Source organism: Oncorhynchus nerka, linkage group LG28, assembly GCF_034236695.1.
Source record: "Oncorhynchus nerka isolate Pitt River linkage group LG28, Oner_Uvic_2.0, whole genome shotgun sequence".
Lineage (NCBI taxonomy): Eukaryota > Metazoa > Chordata > Actinopteri > Salmoniformes > Salmonidae > Oncorhynchus > Oncorhynchus nerka.
Window position 1 is genome coordinate 12,430,974 of NC_088423.1, and position 26,173 is coordinate 12,457,146.

The window sequence follows — 26,173 nt, forward strand, 5'->3', positions numbered from 1 at the left end:
TGTAGAGGAGAGGAAGAGAGAGGGATCAGTGTAGAGGAGAGGAAGAGAGGAGGAGGAGGAGAGGAAGAGAGAGGGATCAGTGTAGAGGAGAGGAAGAGAGAGGGATCAGTGTAGAAGAGAGGAAGAGAGGAGGAGGAGGAGAGGAAGAGAGAGGGATCAGTGTAGAGGAGAGGAAGAGAGGAGGAGGAGGAGAGGAAGAGAGAGGGATCAGTGTAGAGGAGAGGAAGAGAGGAGGAGGAGGAGGAGAGGAAGAGAGAGGGATCAGTGTAGATGAGAGGAAGAGAGAGGGATCAGTGTAGAAGAGAGGAAGAGAGGAGGAGGAGGAGAGGAAGAGAGAGGGATCAGTGTAGAGGAGAGGAAGAGAGGAGGAGGAGGAGAGGAAGAGAGAGGGATCAGTGTAGAGGAGAGGAAGAGAGGAGGAGGAGGAGAGGAAGAGAGAGGGATCAGTGTAGAGGAGGAGGAGGAGAGGAAGAGAGAGGGATCAGTGTAGAGGAGAGGAAGAGAGGAGGAGGAGGAGAGGAAGAGAGAGGGATCAGTGTAGAGGAGAGGAAGAGAGGAGGAGGAGAGGAAGAGAGAGGGATCAGTGTAGAGGAGAGGAAGAAAGGAGGAGGAGGAGAGGAAGAGAGAGGGATCAGTGTAGAGGAGAGGAAGAAAGAGGGATCAGTGTAGAAGAGAGGAAGAGAGGAGGAGGAGGAGAGGAAGAGAGAGGGATGGTGTAGAGGAGAGGAAGAGAGGAGGAGGAGGAGAGAGAAGAGAGAGGGATCAGTGTAGAGGAGAGGAAGAGAGAGGGAAAGTGTAGAAGAGAGTGTTGAGAGGTTGTTGAGGAGAGGAAGAGAGAGGGATCAGTGTAGAGGAGAGGAAGAGAGAGGGATCAGTGTATAGGAGAGGAAGAGAGGAGGAGGAGAGGAAGAGAGAGGGATCAGTGTAGAGGAGAGGAAGAGAGAGGGATCAGTGTAGAGGAGAGGAAGAGAGGGATCAGTGTAGAGGAGAGGAAGAGAGAGGGATCAGTGTAGAGGAGAGGGAGAGAGGGATCAGTGTAGAGGAGAGGAAGAGCGAGGGATCAGTGTAGAGGAGAGGAAGATATAGAGTAAAGTGGAGATGAGAGAGTGAATCTGATTGAGGAAAAGGTGAGAGATTGCAGGAGATGGGTGGAGAATAATAAAATGGAGGAGGTGGAAGGAAGTGAAAAGGGGGAGGAGGGGAGAAAGAAGTGGAGAGAAGAGAGAATGGAGGAGAGCAGAGAGGTGGAGAGGAGAGAATGAGGTTGTTGAGGGGTGTTGAGAGGTACTTGGTGGGGGTGTTGAGAGGTTGTTGAGGGGTGTTGAGAGGTTGTTGAGGGGTGTTGGGGGGTGTTGAAGAGGTTGTTGACAGGGTGTTGAGAGGTTGTTGAGGGGGTGTGAAGGGATGTTGAGAGGTTGTTGAGAGGTTGTTGAGGGGTGTTGAGAGGTTGTTGAGAGGTTGTTGAGGGGTGTGAAGAGGTTGTTGGGGGGTGTTGAGAGGTTGTTGAGGGGAGTGTTGAGAGGGGGTGTTGAGAGGTTGTTGAGGGGGTGATGAGAGGTTGTTGAGGGGTGTTGAGGTGGTATTGAACAGGTGTTGAGGGGTGAGAGGGTGTTGAAGAGGTTGTTGAGGGGGTGTTGAGAGGTGTTGAGGGGGTGTTGAGAGGATGTTGAAGACAGTGTTGGGAGGGTGTTGAGAGGTGTTGAGAGGGAGTGTTAAGAGGGTGTTGAGAGGATGTTGAGGGCAGTGTTGAGAGGTGTTGAGGGTTGTTGAGAGAGTGTTAAGGGGGTGTTGAGAGGATGTTGAGAGGTGTTGAGAGGTGTTGAGGGGTTGTTGAGAGAGTGTTAAGAGGGTGTTGAGAGGATGTTGAGACAGTGTTGAGGGGGTGTTGAGAGGGTGTTGAGGGGTTGTTGAGAGGGTGTTGGTAGGTTGTTGAGGGGGTGTTAAGAGGTTGTTGAAAGTGTTTGTTTTCACACCTGACACTCCTCTCCCCTGTAACTATTCCCCAGGTCGTTGCTGTAAATGAGAACGTGTTCTCAGTCAACTTACCTGGTAAAATAACAGATACATTAAAAATAAAAAAAACAGAGGAGAGGAGAACAGAAGACATGACCAGAAACAAGGCAATTACAATGAGAAGGATTACCTAGCACACACACCACACACACACACACCACACATACACCACACACACATACAAAGAGACCAACTCAGACACATGCACAAACACTTGTAAATCTGTTGACAGAAACACACCAAACACAAACACGCACTCAGATGTCTTTGCTCAGAGAACACTGTTCGCCAGAGCTAGTTCCAGATCAAGAGGAATGTGTTCAGGAGGCAGCCAGGATATTCACACACATACACACACACTGGACTTAGACCTGCAACCTCCCACTTACAGCGTGCAACAAATACACACACATCATCAGAGCAAGACCAGGAAGACAGAAGTTAACTGAACTGCACTCTACATACTGCTTTGACAAGAGGTGGACACACACTCTCTTTTAACAAAGCCAAGTGGACCTCTGCTTGGAGCCACATTGCAACTTATCACTTGGCGTGAGCAACACAGTCTCTCATCTGGTCTGAGCCAGAACAAGCACCTGGAACCTGGAACATTGACTGTGTCCAACACGTTTGGGGCTTTGACCGCCTTCATCCAGGAAGATTACATAGAGATAGAGACCCGGATCTGACCTCTGTCTCTCCCCTCCATCATTCTCTCTGGTCTCTCTCTGTCTCTCCCCTCCATCTCCCTGTATTTCTCTGTCTCTCCCCTCCATCTCTCTCTCTCTGTCTCCTCACTCTTCCATCCTCCCAGTATGATGATGAGAAGAGATCGTCTGCTCCTGGCTGTGACCCTCACAGCCATTTTCACCGCTGACCTCTACTTCGTCCTGCTCCCCAAGCTCCGCCAAAGACAACCAGGACCAGGGAATGGAGCCTGCCTCTGTCCCTCCTCCAGGGGGACTAACTTCACCCTTGCTGGGTACAGTGGCCTCACTATCCCCTGGTTCTCCAACATCACCTCCATAGACCTCCAGGGTAAGGGGGTCGGAGCTACGGACGACCCCACAGATTGGGGCTCGAAGCTGGGGAGGCTGTTTGCTCACCCCCTGTATAACATTCAGATACCGGAGCTGGGGCTGGAAGAGAGGCTGATGCAGTCGGAAGAGCTAATGGAGTATTACAGGAGGAAGGTCTCGCGCTGGGAACGGTGAGTACAGTACACAGAGACCAGAGTTTAGACCTTTCTCAGTGTTTTATGGTTGTGATTTAGTTTGGTGGGACTAGACATTTTCCCTACTGTGGCTTGGCTGTGGTGGAGGGGTAGGGTCACTGACACGACGGCTGTGGATCCCTGACACATGCAGAAACACACACATGCACAGGCACACACACACACGCACAGGCACACAAGCACAGGCACGTCATCAACTCAACACTTTTTCTCTTCGGCAAGCAATTTTCCCATAAAGACTAATCCTATAAACTGTCTCTAAAGTCGATGTCATAAACAGCATTTAATGGAGGGCTGGTAGCAACACTCACATGTCATTGAGAGCCTATGTCTGGATCTCCCTGTGCTAGGTAAACAAGACCCTTAAACCCGATCAAACCCTTTAAACCAGTAAGAGCTGAAGAGACTGTAGCTGTCTTCGCTCCTGTTTAACCCTGTCAATCACAGGGCATTCCTCTCAGAGAAATCCTGTTTAACCCTGTCAATCACAGGGCATTCCTCTCAGAGAAATCCTGTTTAACCCTGTCAATCACAGGGCATTCCTCTCAGAGAAATCCTGTTTAACCCTGTCAATCACAGGGCATTCCTCTCAGAGAAATCCTGTTTAACCCTGTCAATCACAGGGCATTCCTCTCAGAGAAATCCTGTTTAATCCTGTCAATCACAGGGCATTCCTCTCAGAGAAATCCTGTTTAATCCTGTCAATCACAGGGCATTCCTCTCAGAGAAATCCTGTTTAACCCTGTCAATCACAGGGCATTCCTCTCAGAGAAATCCTGTTTAATCCTGTCAATCACAGGGCATTCCTCTCAGAGAAATCCTGTTTAATCCTGTCAATCACAGGGCATTCCTCTCAGAGAAATCCTGTTTGGGCTCCAATGGTGGAAAAACACAAGAAATATGAAGAGAGAAGATTTCTCCCCCTTAGCTGTGTTTTAAATATGCACATAACAATGGTTCCTCTAGGGCTTAGTGGGAGTGTCTTGTAGCAGCTTGTTAACAGAAGAGAAATGCACTTAGTGAGAGGATGGATGGTTTTTAGGGGGACTTCTGTGGACAGTTTGGACTGTTTCATCTGACGCTGAAAATAGGCAGTTATAGTATACTGTAGACCTTCCAGGTCAACCACTACGGTTATGGTGCATGTGTGTGGCATACATTATCATAGTCTGAATCAAGAGCACTGAAAGAGGAGGGCGATGTGGTTGTGCAGCTAGCTGCTTGCTCCCTGGTCTGTGGGTTTGTGGTATTTGGTTGTGGTCTGTGGGCAGCCTTCCTGATTACACAGACATGTCACTGTGGGCCAGTTGGGTCAAGAATACTCTTAATGAATACACTTGCTTTGACGACCCCTCCTATCATCTGACCACAACAGCTGATGATCCTTAAACACAGTGAAACAACCAACCCTCCCACTCACCGCAGTCAAAACTGGCACAACAGTGCAACAATACAACATGCTTCCCCAGCCTCCTCAATGGTCTGAATGTTTGCTTTGGATCAGGAGTGATTCCTGCCCATACCGTTTCTGTGGGGATATGTATACAGCAGTGTCAGGAGAGGAGGAAAGGAAGGAAGGGAGATTCCTCCGGGAGGGCGAACAGCTCGGAAGCTCCGAGTGGGAGTCAGAGAGTCCAAGAGGGAGGTGGTGTGTAGGCTTTGCCACTACAAATGTTTTCCTCAGAGAATACTCTGCATTTGTCTTTGAATTTTCTCCTCTCAGCCTGTTCTCCCTCTCAGACTGTTCTCCTCTCAGTTTGTTCTCCTCTCAGTCTGTTCTCCTCTCAGAATGTTCTCCCTCTCAGTCTGTTCTCCTCTCAGAATGTTCTCCTCTCAGTCTGTTCTCCTCTCAGTCTGTTCTCCTCTCAGTCTGTTCTCCCTCTCAGTCTGTTCTCCTCTCAGTCTGTTCTCCTCTCAGTCTGTTCTCCTCTCAGTCTGTTCTCCTCTCAGTCTGTTCTCCTCTCAGTCTGTTCTCCTCTCAGTCTGTTCTCCTCTCAGTCTGTTCTCCTCTCAGTCTGTTCTCCTCTCAGTCTGTTCTCCTCTCAGTCTGTTCTCCTCTCAGTCTGTTCTCCTCTCAGTCTGTTCTCCTCTCAGTCTGTTCTCCTCTCAGTCTGTTCTCCTCAGTCTGTTCTCCTCTCAGTCTGTTCTCCTTCTCAGTCTGTTCTCCTCTCAGTCTGTTCTCCTCTCAGTCTGTTCTCCTCTCAGTCTGTTCTCCTCTCAGTCTGTTCTCCCTCTCAGTCTGTTCTCCCTCTCAGTCTGTTCTCCTCTCAGTCTGTTCTCCTCTCAGTCTGTTCTCCCTCTCAGTCTGTTCTCCCTCTCAGTCTGTTCTCCTCTCAGTCTGTTCTCCTCTCAGTCTGTTCTCCTCTCAGTCTGTTCTCCTCTCAGTCTGTTCTCCTCTCAGTCTGTTCTCCTCTCAGTCTGTTCTCCCTCTCAGTCTGTTCTCCTCTCAGTCTGTTCTCCTCTCAGTCTGTTCTCCTCTCAGTCTCTCAGTCTGTTCTCCTCTCAGTCTGTTCTCCTCTCAGTCTGTTCTCCTCTCAGTCTGTTCTCCTCTCAGTCTGTTCTCCTCTCAGTCTGTTCTCCCTCTCAGTCTGTTCTCCCTCTCAGTCTGTTCTCCTCTCAGTCTGTTCTCCTCTCAGTCTGTTCTCCTCTCAGTCTGTTCTCCTCTCAGTCTGTTCTCCTCTCAGTCTGTTCTCCTCTCAGTCTGTTCTCCTCTCAGTCTGTTCTCCTCTCAGTCTGTTCTCCTTCTCAGTCTGTTCTCCTCTCAGTCTGTTCTCCTCTCAGTCTGTTCTTCTCTCAGTCTGTTCTCCTCTCAGTCTGTTCTCCCTCTGTCTGTTCTCCTTCTCAGTCTGTTCTCCTCTCAGTCTGTTCTCCTCTCAGTCTGTTCTCCTCTCAGTCTGTTCTCCTCTCAGTCTGTTCTCCTCTCAGTCTGTTCTTCTCTCAGTCTGTTCTTCTCTCAGTCTGTTCTCCTCTCAGTCTGTTCTCCCTCTCAGTCTGTTCTCCTCTCAGTCTGTTCTCCCTCTCAGTCTGTTCTTCTCTCAGTCTGTTCTCCTCTCAGTCTGTTCTCCCTCTCAGTCTGTTCTCCTCTCAGTCTGTTCTCCTCTCAGTCTGTTCTCCTCTGTGGAAATATGCTAGTTTGGATGATTGTTGGTCCTGTGACGCAACAGTTGCCCTGACCGTGGGAGTTGGATTTTTAAAGGCGCTTTCAATCACATTTGATTTGATTTGATACTGTATGAGTTTCACAGTGCGTATCGCAGGTTTTCAAGGATAACTCGTTTGGCGTACCTAACCATGACCTCGTTTTGACCACCTCTCTTTCCCCCTCAGGCATACAATATGATGTTGTACAGCAAGGACAAGGCTATGCATAACCCTAACCCCACTCCCACGCTCTCCCTCTCTCTCTCCCCCACACCTCTTTCCCTTAGGCATATGAAGCTGTACAGTGAGGCTGCAGCGGCCCTCAACATGACAATGCTGGAACACCAGGTGACCTTTGACCCTGAGGCCAGCTGGCTGAAGTTCCACCTGGGCATCAACCGCTATGCCCTGTACGCCCGTGATGACCCCGCCATCACCCGCCTGCTGCAAGACATGCAGGCCACCACTGTCATCAGCGCAGGTAGGACCTGTCTTATGGGAGTTATAACCATTCATATAAGTGGTATTCATATGAGTGTTATAACAATTCATATGAGCATTAAAGTCACCGTCAACAGTGCATGTAGGTGCTTTAGGACCTTGTGCTTTAATAATTAACCATTTATATAATTGTTATAGGTATTCATTGCAGAAATGTCTTTATGCAGATTACACTCAAGATGAAAAGGCCCTCAAAGGAGCATGTGACTGTACCCAGGGTAAGGTCCTGTCATGTCAACATATCTGCACTGTTCTGTGTCTGCATGATTTGTGTGTTTTGTGTTCGAACATACATTCCTTTTAAAACGTGTTCTATAATGCTCTGGCGTGTCAATGGTTGTTTTGAGGAGAACAGGGAGAGAAATGAGAGGAAAGAGAATCAGTTGACACAGTCCTCTTCATGACTGGTTCTTTTGTAGTTTCTTTCTCCCTGTTATATCCTTCGGTGCTCAGTCGTGCTATCAGAGCCAAACACCCTGTTGCACCACTGACAAGACTTTGGTTTTCATCCAAGGATCATAAAGTAGCATCTCCAGAACTTCATAAGTCACATCCCTGGAGGCAGAGAGCAGAGACAGACTCATTTAGGTCAAAGGCAGAGTGTTCTTTAAAAAGCTTTATCTCAGAGAGTAGGAGTGTGGTGATGCCACAGCAGACAGTCGGACAGACAGACAGACAGACAGACAGACAGACAGACAGACAGAGACCGACCGACCGACCAACCAATCTCACCTAACAGCAACCTGCTGCATTCTAAGATTTGTATCTCCTTCAACCACACTCCCTGAAAACACACTGGTGGCTCCAACCTCAGTAACAACACACACACACACACACACACACTGGTGGTTCCAACCTCAGCGACAACACACACACACTGGTGGTTCCAACCTCAGCGACAACACACACACACTGGTGGCTCCAACCTCAGCGACAACACACACACACACTGGTGGCTCCAACCTCAGCAACAACACACACACACTGGTGGCTCCAACCTCAGCAACAACACACACACACTGGTGGCTCCAACCTCAGCAACAACACACACACACTGGTGGCTCCAACCTCAGCAACAACACACACACACTGGTGGCTCCAACCTCAGCGACAACACACACACACTGATGGCTCCAACCTCAGCGACAACACACACACACTGGTGGCTCCAACCTCAGCGACAACACACACACACTGGTGGCTCCAACCTCAGCGACAACACACACACACTGGTGGCTCCAACCTCAGCGACAACACACACAAATCCTCTGTTCCTCTGTCCTACTTTTATTCGTACATTTTTCAACCAATTCTTCTTGAACGGCTGAAAAGCGACAGTGTGCCTTTTGCTCTTCAAAGCTTGTTTGTGTCTGTTTGATTCCCCTCCAGTTAAACACAACAGAGAGATTGTAAACAACGAATTAGATACAACTTCAGAAGACTAAGCTGAATCAGCTGGAATCAGGAGGAGAAGCGTATGTCTTTATGAATACTGGTTAGCTTTGCTCTGTGATGCAGCATGCTGAGTAGCCAGACATAAAGAAACCCTGCTGAAGGTAGTCCTCCATCTGGCCTTATCATTGGGACTAGGTCCAGGCAGAAACAGATGTAGAGCAGGGAAAATAATATTGAACAGAGTCAACAATAAACCACAAGGATTGGAACTTGGGTCAGATTCCAAACCAACTATGTGTTTTTTGGATAGGTTTTTATAACGAGCTAAGGTTGGCCAAGACGGCATTCTGAGAGCAGCTGAGAGAGACACAGCAGTCTGAGAGAGACACAGCAGTCTGAGAGCAAATGAGAGGGACACAGCAGTCTGAGAGCAGCCGAGAGAGACACAGCAATCTGAGAGCAGCCGAGAGAGACACAGCAGTCTGAGAGCAGCCGAGAGAGACACAGCAGTCTGAGAGCAGCCGAGAGAGACACAGCAGTCTGAGAGCAGCCGAGAGAGACACAGCAGTCTGAGAGCAGCCGAGAGAGAGACAGCAGTCTGAGAGAGACACAGCAGTCTGAGAGCAGCCGAGAGAGACACAGCAGTCTGAGAGCAGCTGAAAGAGACACAGCAGTCTGAGAGCAGCTAAGAGAGACAGCAGCTGAGAGCAGCTGAGAGAGACACAGCAATCTGAGGGCAGCTGAGAGAGACACAGCAGTCTGAGGACAGCTGAGAGAGACACAGCAGTCTGAGGGCAGCTGAGAGAGACACAGCAGTCTGAGAGCAGCTGAGAGAGACACAGCAGTCTGAGGGCAGCTGAGAGAGACATAGCAGCTGAGAGCAGCTGAGAGAGACACAGCAGTCTGAGAGCAGCTAAGAGAGACAGCAGCTGAGAGCAGCTGAGAGAGACACAGCAATCTGAGGGCAGCTGAGAGAGACACAGTCAGTCTGAGACACACAGCAGTCTGAGGACAGCTGAGAGACACACAGCAGTCTGAGGACAGCTGAGAGACACACAGCAGTCTGAGGACAGCTGAGAGACACACAGCAGTCTGAGGACAGCTGAGAGACACACAGCAGTCTGAGGACAGCTGAGAGACACACAGCAGTCTGAGGACAGGGGTTGGCGGAGTGGTTCATGTCTGATATGTATTGTCTTTCTCTCTGTCTCTCTCTGTCTCTCTCTGTCTCTCTCTGTCTCGCTCTCTCTCTCTCTCTCTCTCTCTCAGTGGTAAAGCCCAGTGGACACCACCTCAAGCTGGCCCTGAAGATGCAGAACTTTGGCAAGGCCATGTTCAAACCCATGAGGTGAATGTTTCTGGGGAAATCAATCAGGGGGAGTGCTCTGGTTTGTTGTGATATTTTGAGAAGTACTGTAATTCTATGAATCATTTGTTCCTCAGACAGCAGAGAGACCAGGAGACTCCTGGTGATGTGTTCTACTTTGTCGATTTCCAGAGACACAATGCTGAGATTGCTGCTTTTCACCTGGACAGGTAAACTTGAAAACATGTACTCTCCTAATATTAATATTGACTAATATTGACTAATGACTAAACCTTTATCTTCCCCTCATGCTGTATATCCTACTGTATCCACTACTGTATCTAATACTGTATCTCCTACTGTATCCACTACTGTATCTCATACTGTATCTCCTACTGTATTTCCTACTGTATCCACTACTGTATCTCATACTGCATCTCTTACTGTATCTCCTACTGTATCCACTACTGTATCTAATACTGTATCTCCTACTGTATCCACTACTGTATCTCATACTGCATATCTTACTGTATCCCCTACTCTATCCACTACTGTAACTTCTACTGTATCTCCTACTGTATCTCATACTGTATGTCATACTGTATCTCATGTTCTATCTCATACTGTATCTCATACTGTATCTCATGATGCATCTCATACTACATCTCATGTTCTGTCTCATACTGTATCTCATACTGTCTCTCATACTGTCTCTCATACTGTCTCTCATACCGTATCTCATACTGTCTCTCATACTGTCTCTCATACCGTATCTCATACTGTCTCTCATACTGTCTCTCATACCGTATCTCATACCGTATCTCATACTGTCTCTCATACTGTCTCTCATACCGTATCTCATACTGTCTCTCATACTGTCTCTCATACCGTATCTCATACTGTCTCTCATACTGTATCTCATACAGTATCTCATGCTCTATCTCATACTGTATCTCATACAGTATCTCATACAGTATCTCATACTGTATCTCATACAGTATCTCATACAGTATCTCATACTGTATCTCATACAGTATCTCATACTGTATCTCATACAGTATCTCATACTGTATCTCATACAGTATCTCATACAGTATCTCATACTGTATCTCATACAGTATCTCATACAGTATCTCATGCTCTATCTCATATTCCAACTCCTACTGTATCTCATACCGTATCTCATACTGTATCTCATACAGTATCTCATACAGTATCTCATACAGTATCTCATGCTCTATCTCATATTCCAACTCCTACTGTATCTCATACCGTATCTCATACTGTATCTCATACAGTATCTCATACAGTATCTCATGCTCTATCTCATATTCCAACTCCTACTGTATCTCATACCGTATCTCATACTGTATCTCATACCGTATCTCATACTGTATCACTCACCTCGGATTAGACAAAGAGCTTCTGGATATCAGGACAGCGATCACTCACCTCGGATTAGACAAAGAGCTTCTGGATATCAGGACAGCGATCACTCACCTCAGACTAGACAAAGATTTTTTCTTCAACAAGCAAGACGCACAGGACATTCTCCAAACACCCTACAGGGCCAACATCCCCATTATTTGCAAGAGGAAGAAACGCAGGTACAGAGGACACAGAGCGGGATGCCTCGTCAGGACCCACAGAAGGCGAGTGGGAAAGCTGCCGTTACCGTCAATATTACTCGCCAACGTGCAATCATTGGACAATAAATTAGACGAGGTATGATCATGAATATCCTACCAACAGGACATCAAAAATGGTAATATCCTATGTTTCACGGAATCGTGGCTGAATGACGACATGCATATTCAGCTAGCGGGAAATACGCTGCACCAGCAAGATAGAACAGCACACTGGTAAGACGGGGGACAGGGGACGGGGTCTGTGCATATTTGTAAACAACAGCTGGTGCACGAAATCTAAGGAAGTCTCTAGATTTTGCTCGCCTGAAGTAGAGTATATTGTGATAAATTGCAGGCCACACTACTTGTCTACAGAGTTTTAAGATATACTTTTTGTGGCTGTTTATTTATCACCATAGACAGATGCTTGCACTAAGACCACACTCAGTCAGCTGTATAAGGAAATAAGCTGTAAACTTTAATGCAGGGAAACTTAAGCAGTTCTACCAAATTTCTATCAACATGTTAAATGTGCAACACAAACAGAGACGCATACAAAGCTCTCCCTCATCCTCCATTTGGTAAATCCGACCACAACTCTTTCCTCCTGATTCATTCTTACAAGCAAAAATTAAAGCAGAAAGCACCAGTGACTCAGTCTATAAAAAAGTGGTCAGAAGAAGCAGATATTAAACTACAGGACTGTTTTGCTATCACAGACTGGAACATGTTCCGGGATTCTTCTGATGGAATTGAGGAGTACACCACATCAGTCATTGGCATTATCAATAAGTGCATCGAAGACGTCATCCCCACAGGGACTATACGTACATACCCCAACCAGAAGCCATGGATTACAGGCAACATTCGCACTGAGTTAAAGGGCAGAGCTGCCGCTTTCAAGGTGCGGGACTCTAACCCGGAAGCTTACAAGAAATCCTGCTATGCCCTGCAACGAACCATCAAACAGGCAAAGCGTAAATACAGGGCTAAGATTGAGTCATACTACACCGGCTCCGATGGTCGTCTTATGTGGCAGGGCTTGCAAACTATTACAGACTACAAAGGGAAGCACAGCTGCGAGCTGCCCAGTGACACAAGCCTACCAGATGAGCTAAATCACTTCTATGCTCGCTTCAAGGCAAGCATCACTGAGGCATGCATGAGAGCATCAGCTGTTCCGGAAGACTGTGTGATCACGCTCTCCGTAGCCGACGTGAGTAAGACCTTTAAACAGGTCAACATACACAAGGCTTCTGGGTCCAGACGGATTATCAGGAAGTGTGCTCCGGGCATGTGCTGACCAACTGGCAGGTATCTTCACTGACAGTTTAAACATGTCCCTGATTGAGTCTGTAATACCAACATGTTTTAAGCAGATCACCATAGCCCCTGTGCCTAAGAACACGAAGGCAACCTGCCTAAATGACTACAGACCCGTAGCACTCACATCCGTAGCCATGAAGTGCTTTAAAAGGCTGGTAATGGTTCACATCAACACCATTATCCCAGAAACCCTAGACCCAGTCCAATTTGCATACCGCCCAAACAGATCCACAGATGATGCAATCTCTATTGCACTCCACACTTCCCTTTCCCACGTGGACAAAAGGAACACTTATTTGAGAATGCTATTCATTGACTACAGCTCAGCGTTCAACACCATAGTATCCTCAAAGCTCATCACTAAGCTAAGGATCCTGGGACTAAACACCTCCCTCTGCAACTGGATCCTGGACTTCCTGACATGCAGCCCCCAGGTGGTGAGGGTAGGTAGCAACACATCTGCCATGTTGATCCTCATCACTGGAGCCCCCCAGGGGTGCGTGCTCAGTCCCCTCCTGTACTCCCTGTTCACCCACGACTGCATGGCCAGGCACAACTCCAACAACATCATTAAGTTTGCAGACACAACAGTGGTAGGCCTGATCACCAACAACGACGAGAGAGGCTATAGGGAGGAGGTCAGAGACTGTACCATGCTGTATCTCATATTTCAACTCATACTGTATCTCATACTGTATCATGTTCTATCTCATAATGTATCTAATGCTGTATCTCATACTGTATCTCATACTGTATCATGTTCTATCTCATAATGTATCTAATGCTGTATCTCATACTGTATCTCATTTTCTATGTCATGATGTATCTCGTACTGTATCTCATGTTCTATCTCATACTGTACCTCATGCTGTATCTAATGTTCTACCTCATACTGTATCTCATTCTGTAGCTGATGCTGTATCTCATGCTGTATCTCATGTTCTATCTCATACTGTGTCTCCTACTGTATCTTATACTGTATCTCATTCTGTATCTCATGCTGTATCTCATGCTGTATCTCATGTTCTATCTCATACTGTGTCTCCTACTGTATCTTATACTGTATCTCATAATGTATCTAATGCTGTATCTCATACTGTATCTCATACGGTATCTCATACTGTATCTCATGCTGTATCTCATACTGTATATCATGTTCTATCTCATGCTGCATCTCATACTGTATCTCATACTGTTTCTCATACTGTATCTCATGTTCTATGTCATACGGTATCTCATACTGTATCTCATGCTGTATCTCATACTGTTTCTCATACTGTATCTCATGTTCTATGTCATACGGTATCTCATACTTTATCTAATGTTCTATCTCATACTGTATCTCATACGGTATCTCATAATGTATCTCATGCTGTATCTCATACTGTATCTCATGTTCTATCTCATACTGTATCTCATACTTTATCTGTTTTCTATCTCATACTGTTTCTCGTGCTGTGTGTCATGTTCTTTCTCATGCTGTATCTCATACTTTATCTAATGTTCTATCTCATGCTGTATCTCATACGGTATTTCATACTGTATCTCATGCTGTATCTCATGCTGTATCTCATACTGTATCTCATACTGTATCTCATGTTCTATCTCATACTGTATCTCATACTTTATCTGATGTTCTATCTCATGCTGTATCTCATGTTCTATCTCATACTGTATCTCATGTTCTATCTTATACTGTATCTCATGTTCTATCTCATACTGTATCCCATTATGTATCTCATACTGCATCTCATGTTCTATCTCATACGTTATCTCATGTTCTATCTCATGCTGTATCTCATACTTTATCTAATGTTCTATCTCATACTGTATCTCATACTGTATCTCATGCTGTATCTCATATGGTATCTCATACTGTATCTCATACTTTATCTGATGTTCCATCTCATACTGTATCTCATACTTTATCTGATGTTCTATCTCATGATGTATCTCATACTGTAACTCGTGTTCTATCTCATACTGTATCTCATACTGTATCTCATATCATATCTCATACTGTATCTCATACTGTATCTCATATCATATCTCATACTGTATCTCATTATGTATCTCATACTCTATCTCATGCTATATCTCATACTGTATCTCATACTGTATCTCATGTTCTATCTCATGTTCTATCTCATACTGTATCTCATGTTCTATCTCATGCTTTATCTATGTTCTATCTCATACTGTATCTCATGTTCTATCTCATGCTTTATCTCATGTTCTATCTCATGTTCTATCTCATACTGTATCTCATGTTCTAGCTCATGCTTTATCTCATGTTCTATCTCATGTTCTATCTCATACTGTATCTCATGTTCTATCTCATACTGCATCTCATGTTCTATCTCATGCTTTATCTCATGTTCTATCTCATACGGTATATCATACTGTATCTCATTTTCTATCTAATTTTCTATATCATGCTGTATATCATACTGTACCTCATACTGTACCTCATGCTCTATCTCATACGGTATCTCATACTGTATCTCATGCTTTATCTCATGTTCTATCTCATGCTTTATCTCATGTTCTATCTCATGCTGTATCTCATACTGTATCTCATGTTCTATCTCATGCTTTATCTCATGTTCTATCTCATGCTGTATCTCATACTGTATCTCATACTCTATCTCATGCTGTATCTCATATTGTATCTCCAAGTGGTCTCCCAACAAACAAAGCCTGAAACTTGTACCTACATCGCTGAGTTTCTGAATGGTAGTTTCCTTGGGAGATTATGGTCTCTCCACTATTTCGACATGTGTCCTTCCCCAGCAAGGCATTTCATTTCCACACACACAGGTGTAATTACGGATGTCTACTGTAAAGTCTCTCTAACCTCCATGCCTCCAGGTTACTACACATTAACTCAAGTGAGTCATCAGTCAAATACAGTCATTAGAGTCACAGCTTGTCAACCCAAAATCAAACAAGACAGCAAGTCAATGGGGTTGTTATACCTTGAGACAAAACAACAGCATGGAAGGGTGTAACTGGGTGTAGGCTAAAAACCACAAATAAAGCTCAAGTACAGTACCAGTCAAAGGTTTGGACACACCTACTCATTCAAGGGTTGTTCTTTATTTTTTACTATTTTCTACATTTTAGAATAATAGTGAAGACATCAAAACTATGAAATAATACATGGAATCCTGTAGTAACCAACAAAAAGTGTTAAAAAATCTAAATATATTTTATATTTGAAATTCTTCAATGTAGCCACCGATTGCCTTGATGACAGCTTTGCACACCCTTGGCATTCTCTCAACCAGCTTCACCTGGAATGCTTTTCCAACATTCTTGAAGGAGTTCCCACATATGCTGAGCACTTGTTGGCTGCTTTTCCTTCACTCTGCGGTCCAACTCATCCCAAACCATCTCAATTGGGTTGAAGTTGGGTGATTGTGGAGGCCAGGTCATCTGATGCTGTCACGTTCTTTCAAAATCGAACCCAGAAGCAGACCAGGACAAGGAGAGTAGGAAGAAGGTGAGTATTTATTTACAAGTGAATGTGAATGGGTAGATATATCCAGGTGGCGTAGCGGGCAGCGGTGGTGAGTTGATGGGAGTAAATAGGTGGATCCAATGGGGTAGCGGAATCCTCCGACGACCAGGCGGGAATTGGGTAAATGATCCGGGTGAGTAACTGAAGACAGAACAAACGGAGGTAAGTTTAAGGCAAGCAATACGTAAAAAACAACAAAACAAATTCTATCCAACTTGAGGCTGATACTATGGCACAACATACTGTTCATGGCTAACGATCCGGCAGGGAATGGATGTCAGGTCCGGGCTTATGAAGAGGAGAGATGATGATCAGGACTGATGGGATACAGGTGCGGGTAATCAGAATTCCCAACTGGCTACATTGCCCGGCAACCAGACAGGGTGCGTTCCAGGACGCCGGAAAAAACACTCCAGGACAGAACACAGGCAAAAAACAGACTCAGGAAACGGGATTCGTGACAGTACCCCCCCCCCCCCCCTCCGACGAACGCCACCGGGCGGACTACCCGGAGCGCCAGGGTGGAGGCGGTAAAAGTCACGAAGCAGGTCATCGTCAAGGATCTGACGCCGAGGAATCCAACTTCTCTCCTCAGGACCATATCCTTCCCAATCCACTAAATACTGGAACCCTCGACCCCGCCGTCTGGAGTCCATGATGCAGCGCACCGTGTAGACAGGACCACCTCCGATCATCCGAGGAGGAGGAGGACGAGGAGGAGGGGGCAACAGAGGACTGAGGAGAACCGGCATGAGGCAGGAGACATGAAAGGTGGGATGTACTCTTAGTGTAGCAGGCAACTTGAGTCGGACCACAACAGGATTAATGATCTTCTCCACTACAAACGGACCAATGAACTTTGGTGACAGTTTCCTCGACTCAGTCCGTAGAGGAAGATCCCGTGTAGCCAACCAAACCCTATCTCCGACGGTATAAGCGGGGGCAGGAATACGGCGACGATTCGCCTGGATCTGATACCGGTCAGAAACCTTAAGGAGGGCCTTCCTGGCCCGATGCCAGGTGCGGTGGCAACGACGAATGTGGGTCTGGACAGAAGGAACCGAGAGATCCCGCTCCTGAGAAGGAAACAAGGGAGGTTGGTAACCGTACAGGCACTGGAAGGGAGACATCCCAGTGGCAGATGAAGGGAGAGTATTATGAGCATACTCGACCCAGGGTAATTGAGAGGACCAAGAGGTGGGATCAGAGGAAACAAGACAGCGCAGCGTGGACTCCATCTTCTGGTTGGCTCTCTCCGCCTGACCATTAGATTGGGGGTGAAATCCAGATGTGAGACTGACTGTAGCTCCAATGGCCAAACAGAAGGATTTCCAGACAGCAGAGGTAAACTGAGGACCACGGTCAGAAACAATGTCACAAGGCAACCCGTGGACCCTGAACACCTCCCTAACCAGGATCTCGGACGTCTCAGTGGCAGAAGGCAGCTTGGAGAGGGGAACAAAGTGGGCAAACTTGCTGAATCTATCCACAATGGTCAGAATAACCGTGTTACCAACAGAAGAGGGCAACCCCGTGACAAAATCCAGGGCCAAGGTCGCCGGGGAATAGGTAGGGGGTGAAGAAGCCCAGAGCTGGCCCGATTGGTACTCTTATTCTGCGCACAAACAGGACAAGCGGCAACAAACCTCCGGGTATCTTCTCCCATGGCAGGCCACCAAAATCGTCTGCGCAGTAGCGCCATAGTCCGAGCAACACCAGGGTGACAAGCTATCTTGCTGGCGTGGGACCACTGAAGGACAGCTGAACGAACCGACTCAGGCACGAACAACCGACCGGGTGGACCGTTATCGGGCCCGGGCTGTGTCCGAAGAGCCGCCATCACCTCCTCCTCAATCCTCCATGTAACGGCTCCCACAACAACGTTCTGGGGAAGAATCGTCTCAGTCTTGGCCCCACTCTCCTCCGTCTTGGAGAACATCCGGGACAGGGCGTCCGCCTTCCCGTTCTTCGACCCAGGTCGGAACGTCAGGGAAAAATTGAAGCGTCCAAAAAACAAAGCCCACCGGGCCTGACGGGAGTTGAGACGTTTAGCCGATTGCACGTAAGCCAGATTCTTGTGGTCAGTCCAGACCACAAACGGTTGCTCCGCTCCCTCCAACCAGTGACGCCACTCCTCCAAGGCAAGCTTCACAGTGAGAAGCTCCCGGTTACCCACATCGTAGTTTCTTTCAGCTGGAGAAAGACGACAAGAGTAGAAGGCGCAGGGATGGAGTTTACCGTCAGTGGAGCTACGCTGGGACAGGATGGCGCCCACCCCCACATCAGACGCATCCACCTCCACAACGAACTGACGGGAAGTGTCAGGTTGAGAGAGAATCGGGGCGTTGGTGAATCGGCCCTTCAAATCTAGAAATGCTCGGTCTGCCTCAGAATAAACCTCCGATAAAAATTCGCAAACCCCAGGAATCTCTGGAGCTGCAATCTCGTACCGGGCTGGACCCAATCCCGAACCGCCCGAACCTTCTCTTGGTCCATCTTGATCTCTCCCCTGGAGATGATGTACCCGAGGAAGGACGTCGTGTGGGCGTGAAAATCACACTTCTCAGCCTTCACGAACAGACGGTTCTCCAATAACCGCTGCAGGACCTGCTTGACATGCTGAACGTGGCTAGAAAGCTCTTTCGAGAAGATGAGGATATCATCCAGGTAAACGAACACAAAAATACCAATCATATCTCTCAGAACGTCATTCACCATACTTTGGAACACAGCAGGAGCGTTGGTCAGTCCAAACGGCATCTCCTGGTACTCGAAATGTCCCATCGGAGTATTGAACCCAGTCAACCACTCGTCCCCCTCTTTGATCCGAACCAAATGATAAGCATTACGTAAATCAAGCTTCGTAAAAACCGTAGCACCCTGTAAAGAATCGAAAGCCAAGCTCATCAAGAGCAGGGGATACTTGTTCTTGACCATAATATCATTCAAACCACGATAATCAATACACGGTCGAAGAGAGCCATCCTTCTTGCTCACAAAAAAAAATCCTGCTCCTAGAGGTGATGACGAGGGCCGAATGAGACCTGCAGCTAGAGACTCCTTGATGTAGGTCTCCAAGGCCTCACGTTCAAGTCGAGAGATACTGTATAACCGTCCCTTGGGAAAGGCAGCTCCAGGAAACAGATTAATCGCACAGTCATAAGGTCGGTGGGGAGGAAGGGACAGAGCCTTCTGTTTACTGAATACTTCACCCAACTCGTGATATGTTTCTGGAACCAGGGACAAATCAGGAGGAGCAGAGTCACTGACCTGACTGGAAACGGCAGGAGAACAGGCAGTTCTAAGGCAGTTAGCATGACAATCAATGCTCCAACTAGTTACCTTACCCGTCACCCAATCAAACGAGGGATTGTGTTCCTTCAGCCAGGGGTAACCAAGAACCAGAGGAACATGGGGCGAGGACAGAATGAAGAAGGAGATAAACTCTGAATGATTCCCGACAACAACATCTTAACCGGTTCAGTCCTCATAGTGATCCGTGCCAGACTACTGCCGTTCAGAGTGGTTGCTTCAATGGCTTCCGGCAATTGCTCCTTGGAAAGCCCCAGCTGTTCCACCAAGTCGGCATCAATAAAGCTGCCATCGGCACCTGAATCGATAAAAGCGTTCATCTCTAAGCTCTGATCCTTATTCATAAGGGTCGCAGGAAAACGGGGTCTGACAGGATTTTTGAGAGGTTGAAACTGGCTCGCTAAAATTCCTCCCAAAACTAGCGAGCCGGGCAGTTTAACGGGCGCTGTGGACAAGCGGAGATGTAATGTCCCGAGCTACCACAGTAGAGACAGCTGTTGGTCTCACGTCTACGTTGGCGCTCCTCCTTAGTTAGCCCGTGTCGCCCCACTTGCATTGGTTCAGGATCTGGTGGCAAGACCCCTCCAGAACACAGGCAAAAAACAGACTCAGGAAACGGGATTCGTGACAGATGCAGCACTCCATCACTCTCCTTCTTGGTTAAATAGCCCTTACACTGCCTGGAGGTGTGTTTTGGGTCATTGTCCTGTTGAAAAACGAATTATAGTCTCACTAAGTGCAAACCAGATGGGATGGCATATGATTCCATATGTACTATTTCATAGTTTTGATGTCTTCACTATTATTCTACAATGTAGAAAATAGTAAAAAAATAAAGAAAAACCCTTGAATGAGTAGGTGTGTCCAAACTTTTGACTGGTACTGTAAGTTAAGTTATTATATTAAATAGATTTTTACCTCACAATATATAGTTCTGTGTGCTGTGTCTCCGTGTCTCTGTGCTGTGTCTCTGTCTCTGTGTCTCTGTCGCTGTGTCTCTGTGTATTTTGCTCTCTGTCTCTGTGTCTGTGTCTGTGTCACTGTGCTGTGTCTCTGTGTCTCTCTGTCTCTGTGTCTCTGTACTGTGTCTCTGTGCTGTGTATCTGTCTCTTTGTCTCTGTGTCTGTGTCTCTCTGTCTCTGTGTCTCTGTACTGTGTCTCTGTGCTGTGTATCTGTCTCTTTGTCTCTGTGTCTGTGTCTCTCTGTCTCTGTGTCTGTGTCTCTGTGCTGTGTATCTGTCTCTTTGTCTCTGTGTCTGTGTCTCTGTGCTGTGTATCTGTCTCTGTGTCTGTGTCTCTATGCTGTGTATCTGTCTCTATCTCTCTGTCTCTGTGTTGTGCCAGAGGCCTTATCATTATCAGACCCAATCAGCAGGAGAGATATGCCAGCCAAGACAGCACCTCAATAACATCTCTTTATCCAGCCTCAGATACTGACTGATGACTGTTATTGAGACACACAGGCCTGTCAGACTGTCAATATGGCCCTGGGGGAAGTGGCTGTTGCTACACGTCAACACCTGCTAGATTACACAACGGAGAACGGAGACAATCACATAGCTGATATTATGTATACAAATAATTCAAGTTTAATTCATTTCCTGTGACTTTGTGTGTGTCAACTGAGGTGAGAGATTGCAAGAGTTCATCTGACTTTATATTGTGTGTTCTGTTCAGAATGGAACTCTTTCTTCTAGAACTGTGAGTCGTAGAAAATGTATGAGTTTGTGTTCATCAGAATGGAACTCTTGTCTTTCTCTCTTCTAGAATCCTGGACTTCCGGAGGGTACCGCCGGTGGTGGGCAGGCTGGTGAACGTGACGGGGGAGATTCTCCTGACCACTCACAACGAGGACCTAAGGAGTGTGTTCTTTACTTCTCCAGGTAGGCATTACCCCTTCAGGTAGATATTACACTGCAACCTAGGTCTTAAATAATCAGTCTATGATTAAAAGACAATGATGAAATCGGCGTACTGCTGGTTTATACCAATCTATATCTATGTCTATTCTCTTTCAAACAGCAAACAACACATGTTTCTTTGCCAAGTGTCTGTACGTGTGTAAGACTGAGTATGCAGTGTGTGGGAGCCCTGACCTGCTGGAGGGCTCCATGTCAGCCTACCTCCCCGGTCTCAGCATTGCCCCTCGTATCTCGCTCCCCAACCCCTGGAAACGATCATACACCTTCACTGGCAGGGAGGAGTAAGCATACAACCCTTAACCCTGAGACCCTAACCCTGACACCTTAACGCTGAGACCTTAACCCTGAGACCTTAACCCTGACACCATAACCCTGAGACCTTAACCCTGAGACCTTAACCCTGACACCATAACCCTGAGACCGTAACCCTGACACCTTAACCCTGAGACCGTAACCCTGACACCTTAACCCTGAAACCTTAACACTGAGACCTTAACCCTGACACCGTAACCCTGACACCGTAACCTTGAGACCTTAACCCTGAGACCTTAACCCTGAGACCTTAACCCTGACACCGTAACCCTGACACCTTAACCCTGAGACTGTAACCCTGACACCTTAACCCTGAAACCTTAACACTGAGACCTTAACCCTGACACCGTAACCCTGACACCGTAACCTTGAGACCTTAACCCTGAGACCTTAACCCTGAGACCTTAACCCTGACACCGTAACCCTGACACCTTAACCCTGAAACCTTAACACTGAGACCTTAACACTGAGACCATAACCCTGAGACCTTAACCCTGACACCGTAACCCTGACACCGTAACCCTGAGACCTTAAACCTGACACCTTAACCCTGACACCGTAACCCTGAGACTGTAACCCTGAGACCTTAACACTGTGACCATAACCTTAACACCTTTACCCTGACACCTTAACCCTGAGACCTTAACCCTGAGACCTTAACCCTGACACCTTAACCCTGACACCGTAACCCTGACACCGTAACCCTGAGAACTTAACCCTGACACCTTAACCCTGACACCGTAACCCTGAGACTGTAACCCTGAGACCTTAACAATGTGACCATAACCTTAACTCCTTAACCCTGACACCTTAACCCTGAGACCTTAACCCTGACACCTTAACCCTGACACCTTAACCCTGACACCGTAACCCTGAGACTGTAACCCTGAGACCTTAACACTGTGACCATAACCCTAACACCTTAACCCTGACACCTTAACCCTGAGACCTTAACCCTGACACCTTAACCCTGAGACCTTAACCCTGAGACCTTAACCCTGAGACCTTAACCCCGAGACCTTAACCCCGAGACCTTAACCCCGAGACCGTAACCCTGAGACTGTAACCCTGAGACTGTAACCCTGAGACTGTAACCCTGAGACTGTAACCCTGACACTGTAACCCTGACATCGTAACCCTGAGACCTTGACCCTGAGACCTTAACCCTGAGACCTTAACCCTGAGACCTTAACCCTGACATCATAACCCTGAGACCTTAACCCTGAGACCTTAACCCTGAGACCTTAACCCTGAGACTTTAACCCTGACACCTTAACCCTGAGACCTTAACCCTGAGACCTTAACCCTGAGGCCTTAACCCTGACACCTTAACCCTGAGACCTTAACCCTGACACATTAACCCTGACACCTTAACCCTGACACCTTAACCCTGACACCTTAACCATGACACCTTAACCCTGACACCTTAACCCTGAGACCTTAACCCTGAGACCTTAACCCTGAGGCCTTAACCCTGACACCTTAACCCTGAGACCTTAACCCTGAGACCTTAACCCTGACACCTTAACCCTGACACCTTAACCCTGACACCGTAACCCTGAGACCTTAACCCTGAGACCGTAACCCTGACACTGTAACCCTGAGACCTTGACCCTGAGACCTTAACCCTGACACCTTAACCCTGAGACCTTAACCCTGACACCTTAACCCGGAGACCTTAACCCTGAGACCTTAACCCTGACACCTTAACCCTGACACCGTAACCCTGACACCTTAACCCTGAGACCTTAACCCTGAGACCTTAACCCTGACACCGTAACCCTGAGACTGTAACCCTGAGACCTTAACCCTGAGACCTTAACCCTGACACCTTAACCCTGAGACCTTAACCCTGAGACCGTAACCCTGACACTGTAACCCTGAGACCTTGACCTTGACCCTGAGACCTTAACCCTGAGACCTTAACCCTGAGACCTTAACCCTGAGATCTTAACCCTGACACCTTAACCCGGAGACCTTAACCCTGAGACCTTAACCCTGAGACCTTAACCCTGACACCTTAACCCTGGGACCTTAACCCTGACACCGTAACCCTGACACCGTAACCCTGACACCTTAACCCTGACACCTTAACCCGGAGACCTTAACCCTGAGACCTTAACCCTGACACCTTAACCCTGAGACCTTAACCCTGAGACCTTAACCCTGAGACCTTAACCCTGACACCGTAACCCTGACACCGTAACCCTGAGACCTTAACCCTGAGACCTTAACCCTGAGACCTTAACCCTGAGACCTTAACCCTGACACCTTAACCCTGACACCTTAACCCGGAGACCTTAACCCTGAGACCTTAACCCTGAGACCTTAACCCTGACACCTTAACCCTGAGACCTTAACCCTGACACCTTAACCCTGAGACCTTAACCCTGAGACCTTAACCCTGACACTGTAACCCTGAGACCTTAACCCTGACACCTTAACCCTGAGACCTTAACCCTGAGACCGTAACCCTGACACTGTAACCCTGAGACCTTGACCTTGACCCTGAGACCTTAACCCTGAGACCTTAACCCTGAGACCTTAACCCTGAGACTTTAACCCTGAGATCTTAACCCTGAGACCTTAAACATGAGACCTTAACCCTGACACCTTAACCCGGAGACCTTAACCCTGAGACCTTAACCCTGACACCTTAACCCTGAGACCTTAACCCTGACACCTTAACCCTGAGACCTTAACCCTGAGACCTTAACCCTGAGACCTTAACCCTGACACCGTAACCCTGAGACTGTAACCCTGAGACCTTAACCCTGACACTGTAACCCTGAGACCTTAACCCTGAGACCTTAACCCTGACACCTTAACCCTGAGACCTTAACCCTGAGACCTTAACCCTGAGACCTTAACAATGTGACCATAACCCTAATACCTTAACCCTGACACCTTAATTCTGAGACCTTAACCCTGAGACCTTAACCCTGACACCTTAACCCTGAGACCTTAACCCTGAGACCGTAACCCTGAGACCTTAACACTGTGACCATAACCCTGAGACCTTAACCCTGAGACTGTAACCCTGAGACCTTAACCCTGACACCTTAACCCTGAGACCTTAACCCTGACACCTTAACCCTGAGACTGTAACCCTGAGACCTTAACCCTGAGACTGTAACCCTGAGACCTACATATCTCTTCCCATTTTCCATTTTGGAGCATCTTATTTCCATTTTGAAAGTTAATTTATGATAAGTCAATATGGCAGACAGAACATTCATATCTTGTCATAATATATTATAATATCTTGTTATAATCTGTCTGTCTCTACCAGGTGGGAGGTGAACCCCTTCTACTGTGACACCATAAAGCGTCTGTATCCCTACAACTCAGGGAACAGGCTGCTCAACATCATAGATATGGCCATCTTTGACTTCCTGATTGGTACGTACTACCACCCGTCACCCCTGATTAACCCCTGTCCTCATCCTTCACACCCTATTACCTATGCAGTGCTCTGCTTTTCTCTGTCGTCCTATGTGAGTGAACATTTGTTCTTGGCTCATTCCCCCAGTTAACATGGACAGGCACCATTATGAGATCTTCACTAAGTTTGGCGATGAAGGTTTCCTTCTTCATTTTGACAACGCCAAAGGGTGGGTACTAGAGTTGTTATATAACTTCAGTCATTGTACAAGTGAATATTTGTCGTTGCCTTATGATGACATCACTTCCTGTGTTTCAGGTTTGGGAAGCATTCTCATGATGAGATGTCCATACTGGCCCCACTGTCACAGTGCTGCATGTAAATATGGAGAGCATACACTAGTCACTAATACAGATTAACTAACACCAATATTGAACCTTAATTGAAAACATTTGGCATGGCAACTGTTGAGTCAAGTCTCACTCTCTGCCCATCTCTCCCGCACTCTCTCTCCCCCTCTCCCGCCCCTCTTCACCTCTCAGTATAAAGCGTTCCACGTTGCTGCGGCTGCAGCTCCTCTCACAGGACCACTATAGGCTCAGTGACGTGATGAGGGAGTCCCTGGGAGGAGACGCACTGCAGCCGGTCCTCGCTGAGCCCCACCTGCAGGCCCTGGACCGCCGGCTGCAGCGCGTCCTGAAGACAGTCCACAGGTGTGTGCGCAGGCTGGGAGAGGCTCAGGTGATCACCACAGACTTTGTTGATACCTCCGTCATGCCTGAGTCTGTCAAACCAGTGGCTATGCCCAACAAGGAGAAGTAATTAAGGTTACTAAGGAATCCAAACGGAGAAGTGCACTATAATAGAGGATTAGGGTGGCATTTTGGACGTATCCCCAAGTCCTGCAAGGGAAGGTAACTATAGACTAAGGACAGCCTGAGGATCATAATGGCAGGTGAACCTGTCCTGTAAAGCAGGAAGCACAGTGTCTGGTCTCTCTCACAGAGTAATACATTCTGCACTCGTTTTCAGTGGTGTCTATTCATGGATGCCAAGGGAAGACAGGCTTCCCCCAAAATAAAAAATAAAAAATATATATATGAATAAAATAATGTATCTTTTGTCTCTCTGTTTTCATAATTTTCCGTCAATTCACAAGTGTCTGAATCTCACCG

At 47.2% G+C, this 26,173-nt stretch overlaps 1 protein-coding gene across 2 annotated transcripts; it reads left to right on the forward strand.

Annotated features, from left to right (window-relative positions):
* The first annotated feature begins 1,871 nt into the window (after positions 1–1,871).
* LOC115115466 (pseudokinase FAM20A-like) lies at positions 1,872–26,092 on the forward strand. 2 transcript variants are annotated; one of them, XM_029643946.2, is made up of 11 exons: positions 1,872–3,223; positions 6,676–6,869; positions 7,057–7,107; positions 9,554–9,632; positions 9,728–9,820; positions 21,147–21,262; positions 21,402–21,582; positions 24,906–25,015; positions 25,146–25,227; positions 25,317–25,376; positions 25,541–26,092. In XM_029643946.2, the coding sequence occupies exons 1-11, from the start codon at positions 2,829–2,831 to the stop codon at positions 25,818–25,820; spliced, it is 1,641 nt and encodes a 546-aa protein (XP_029499806.1). In that variant the 5' UTR covers positions 1,872–2,828; the 3' UTR covers positions 25,821–26,092. The 2 variants fall into 2 exon arrangements, with proteins under 2 accessions (XP_029499806.1, XP_029499807.1); XM_029643947.2 differs by lacking the exon at positions 1,872–3,223 and adding an exon at positions 4,763–4,895.
* Positions 26,093–26,173: the final 81 nt, after the last annotated feature.

What these genes read in the sequence shown, in the direction of transcription:
- LOC115115466 (XM_029643946.2), top strand. Translation starts at nt 2,829, where the DNA reads ATGATGATGAGAAGAGATCGTCTGCTCCTGGCTGTGACCCTCACAGCC. An exon ending in GCTGCTTTTCACCTGGACAG is followed by an intron (nt 9,821 to 21,146) that starts GTAAACTTGAAA and finishes TCTCTCTTCTAG; the next exon opens with AATCCTGGACTTCCGGAGGG. An exon ending in CCACTGTCACAGTGCTGCAT is followed by an intron (nt 25,377 to 25,540) that starts GTAAATATGGAG and finishes TTCACCTCTCAG; the next exon opens with TATAAAGCGTTCCACGTTGC.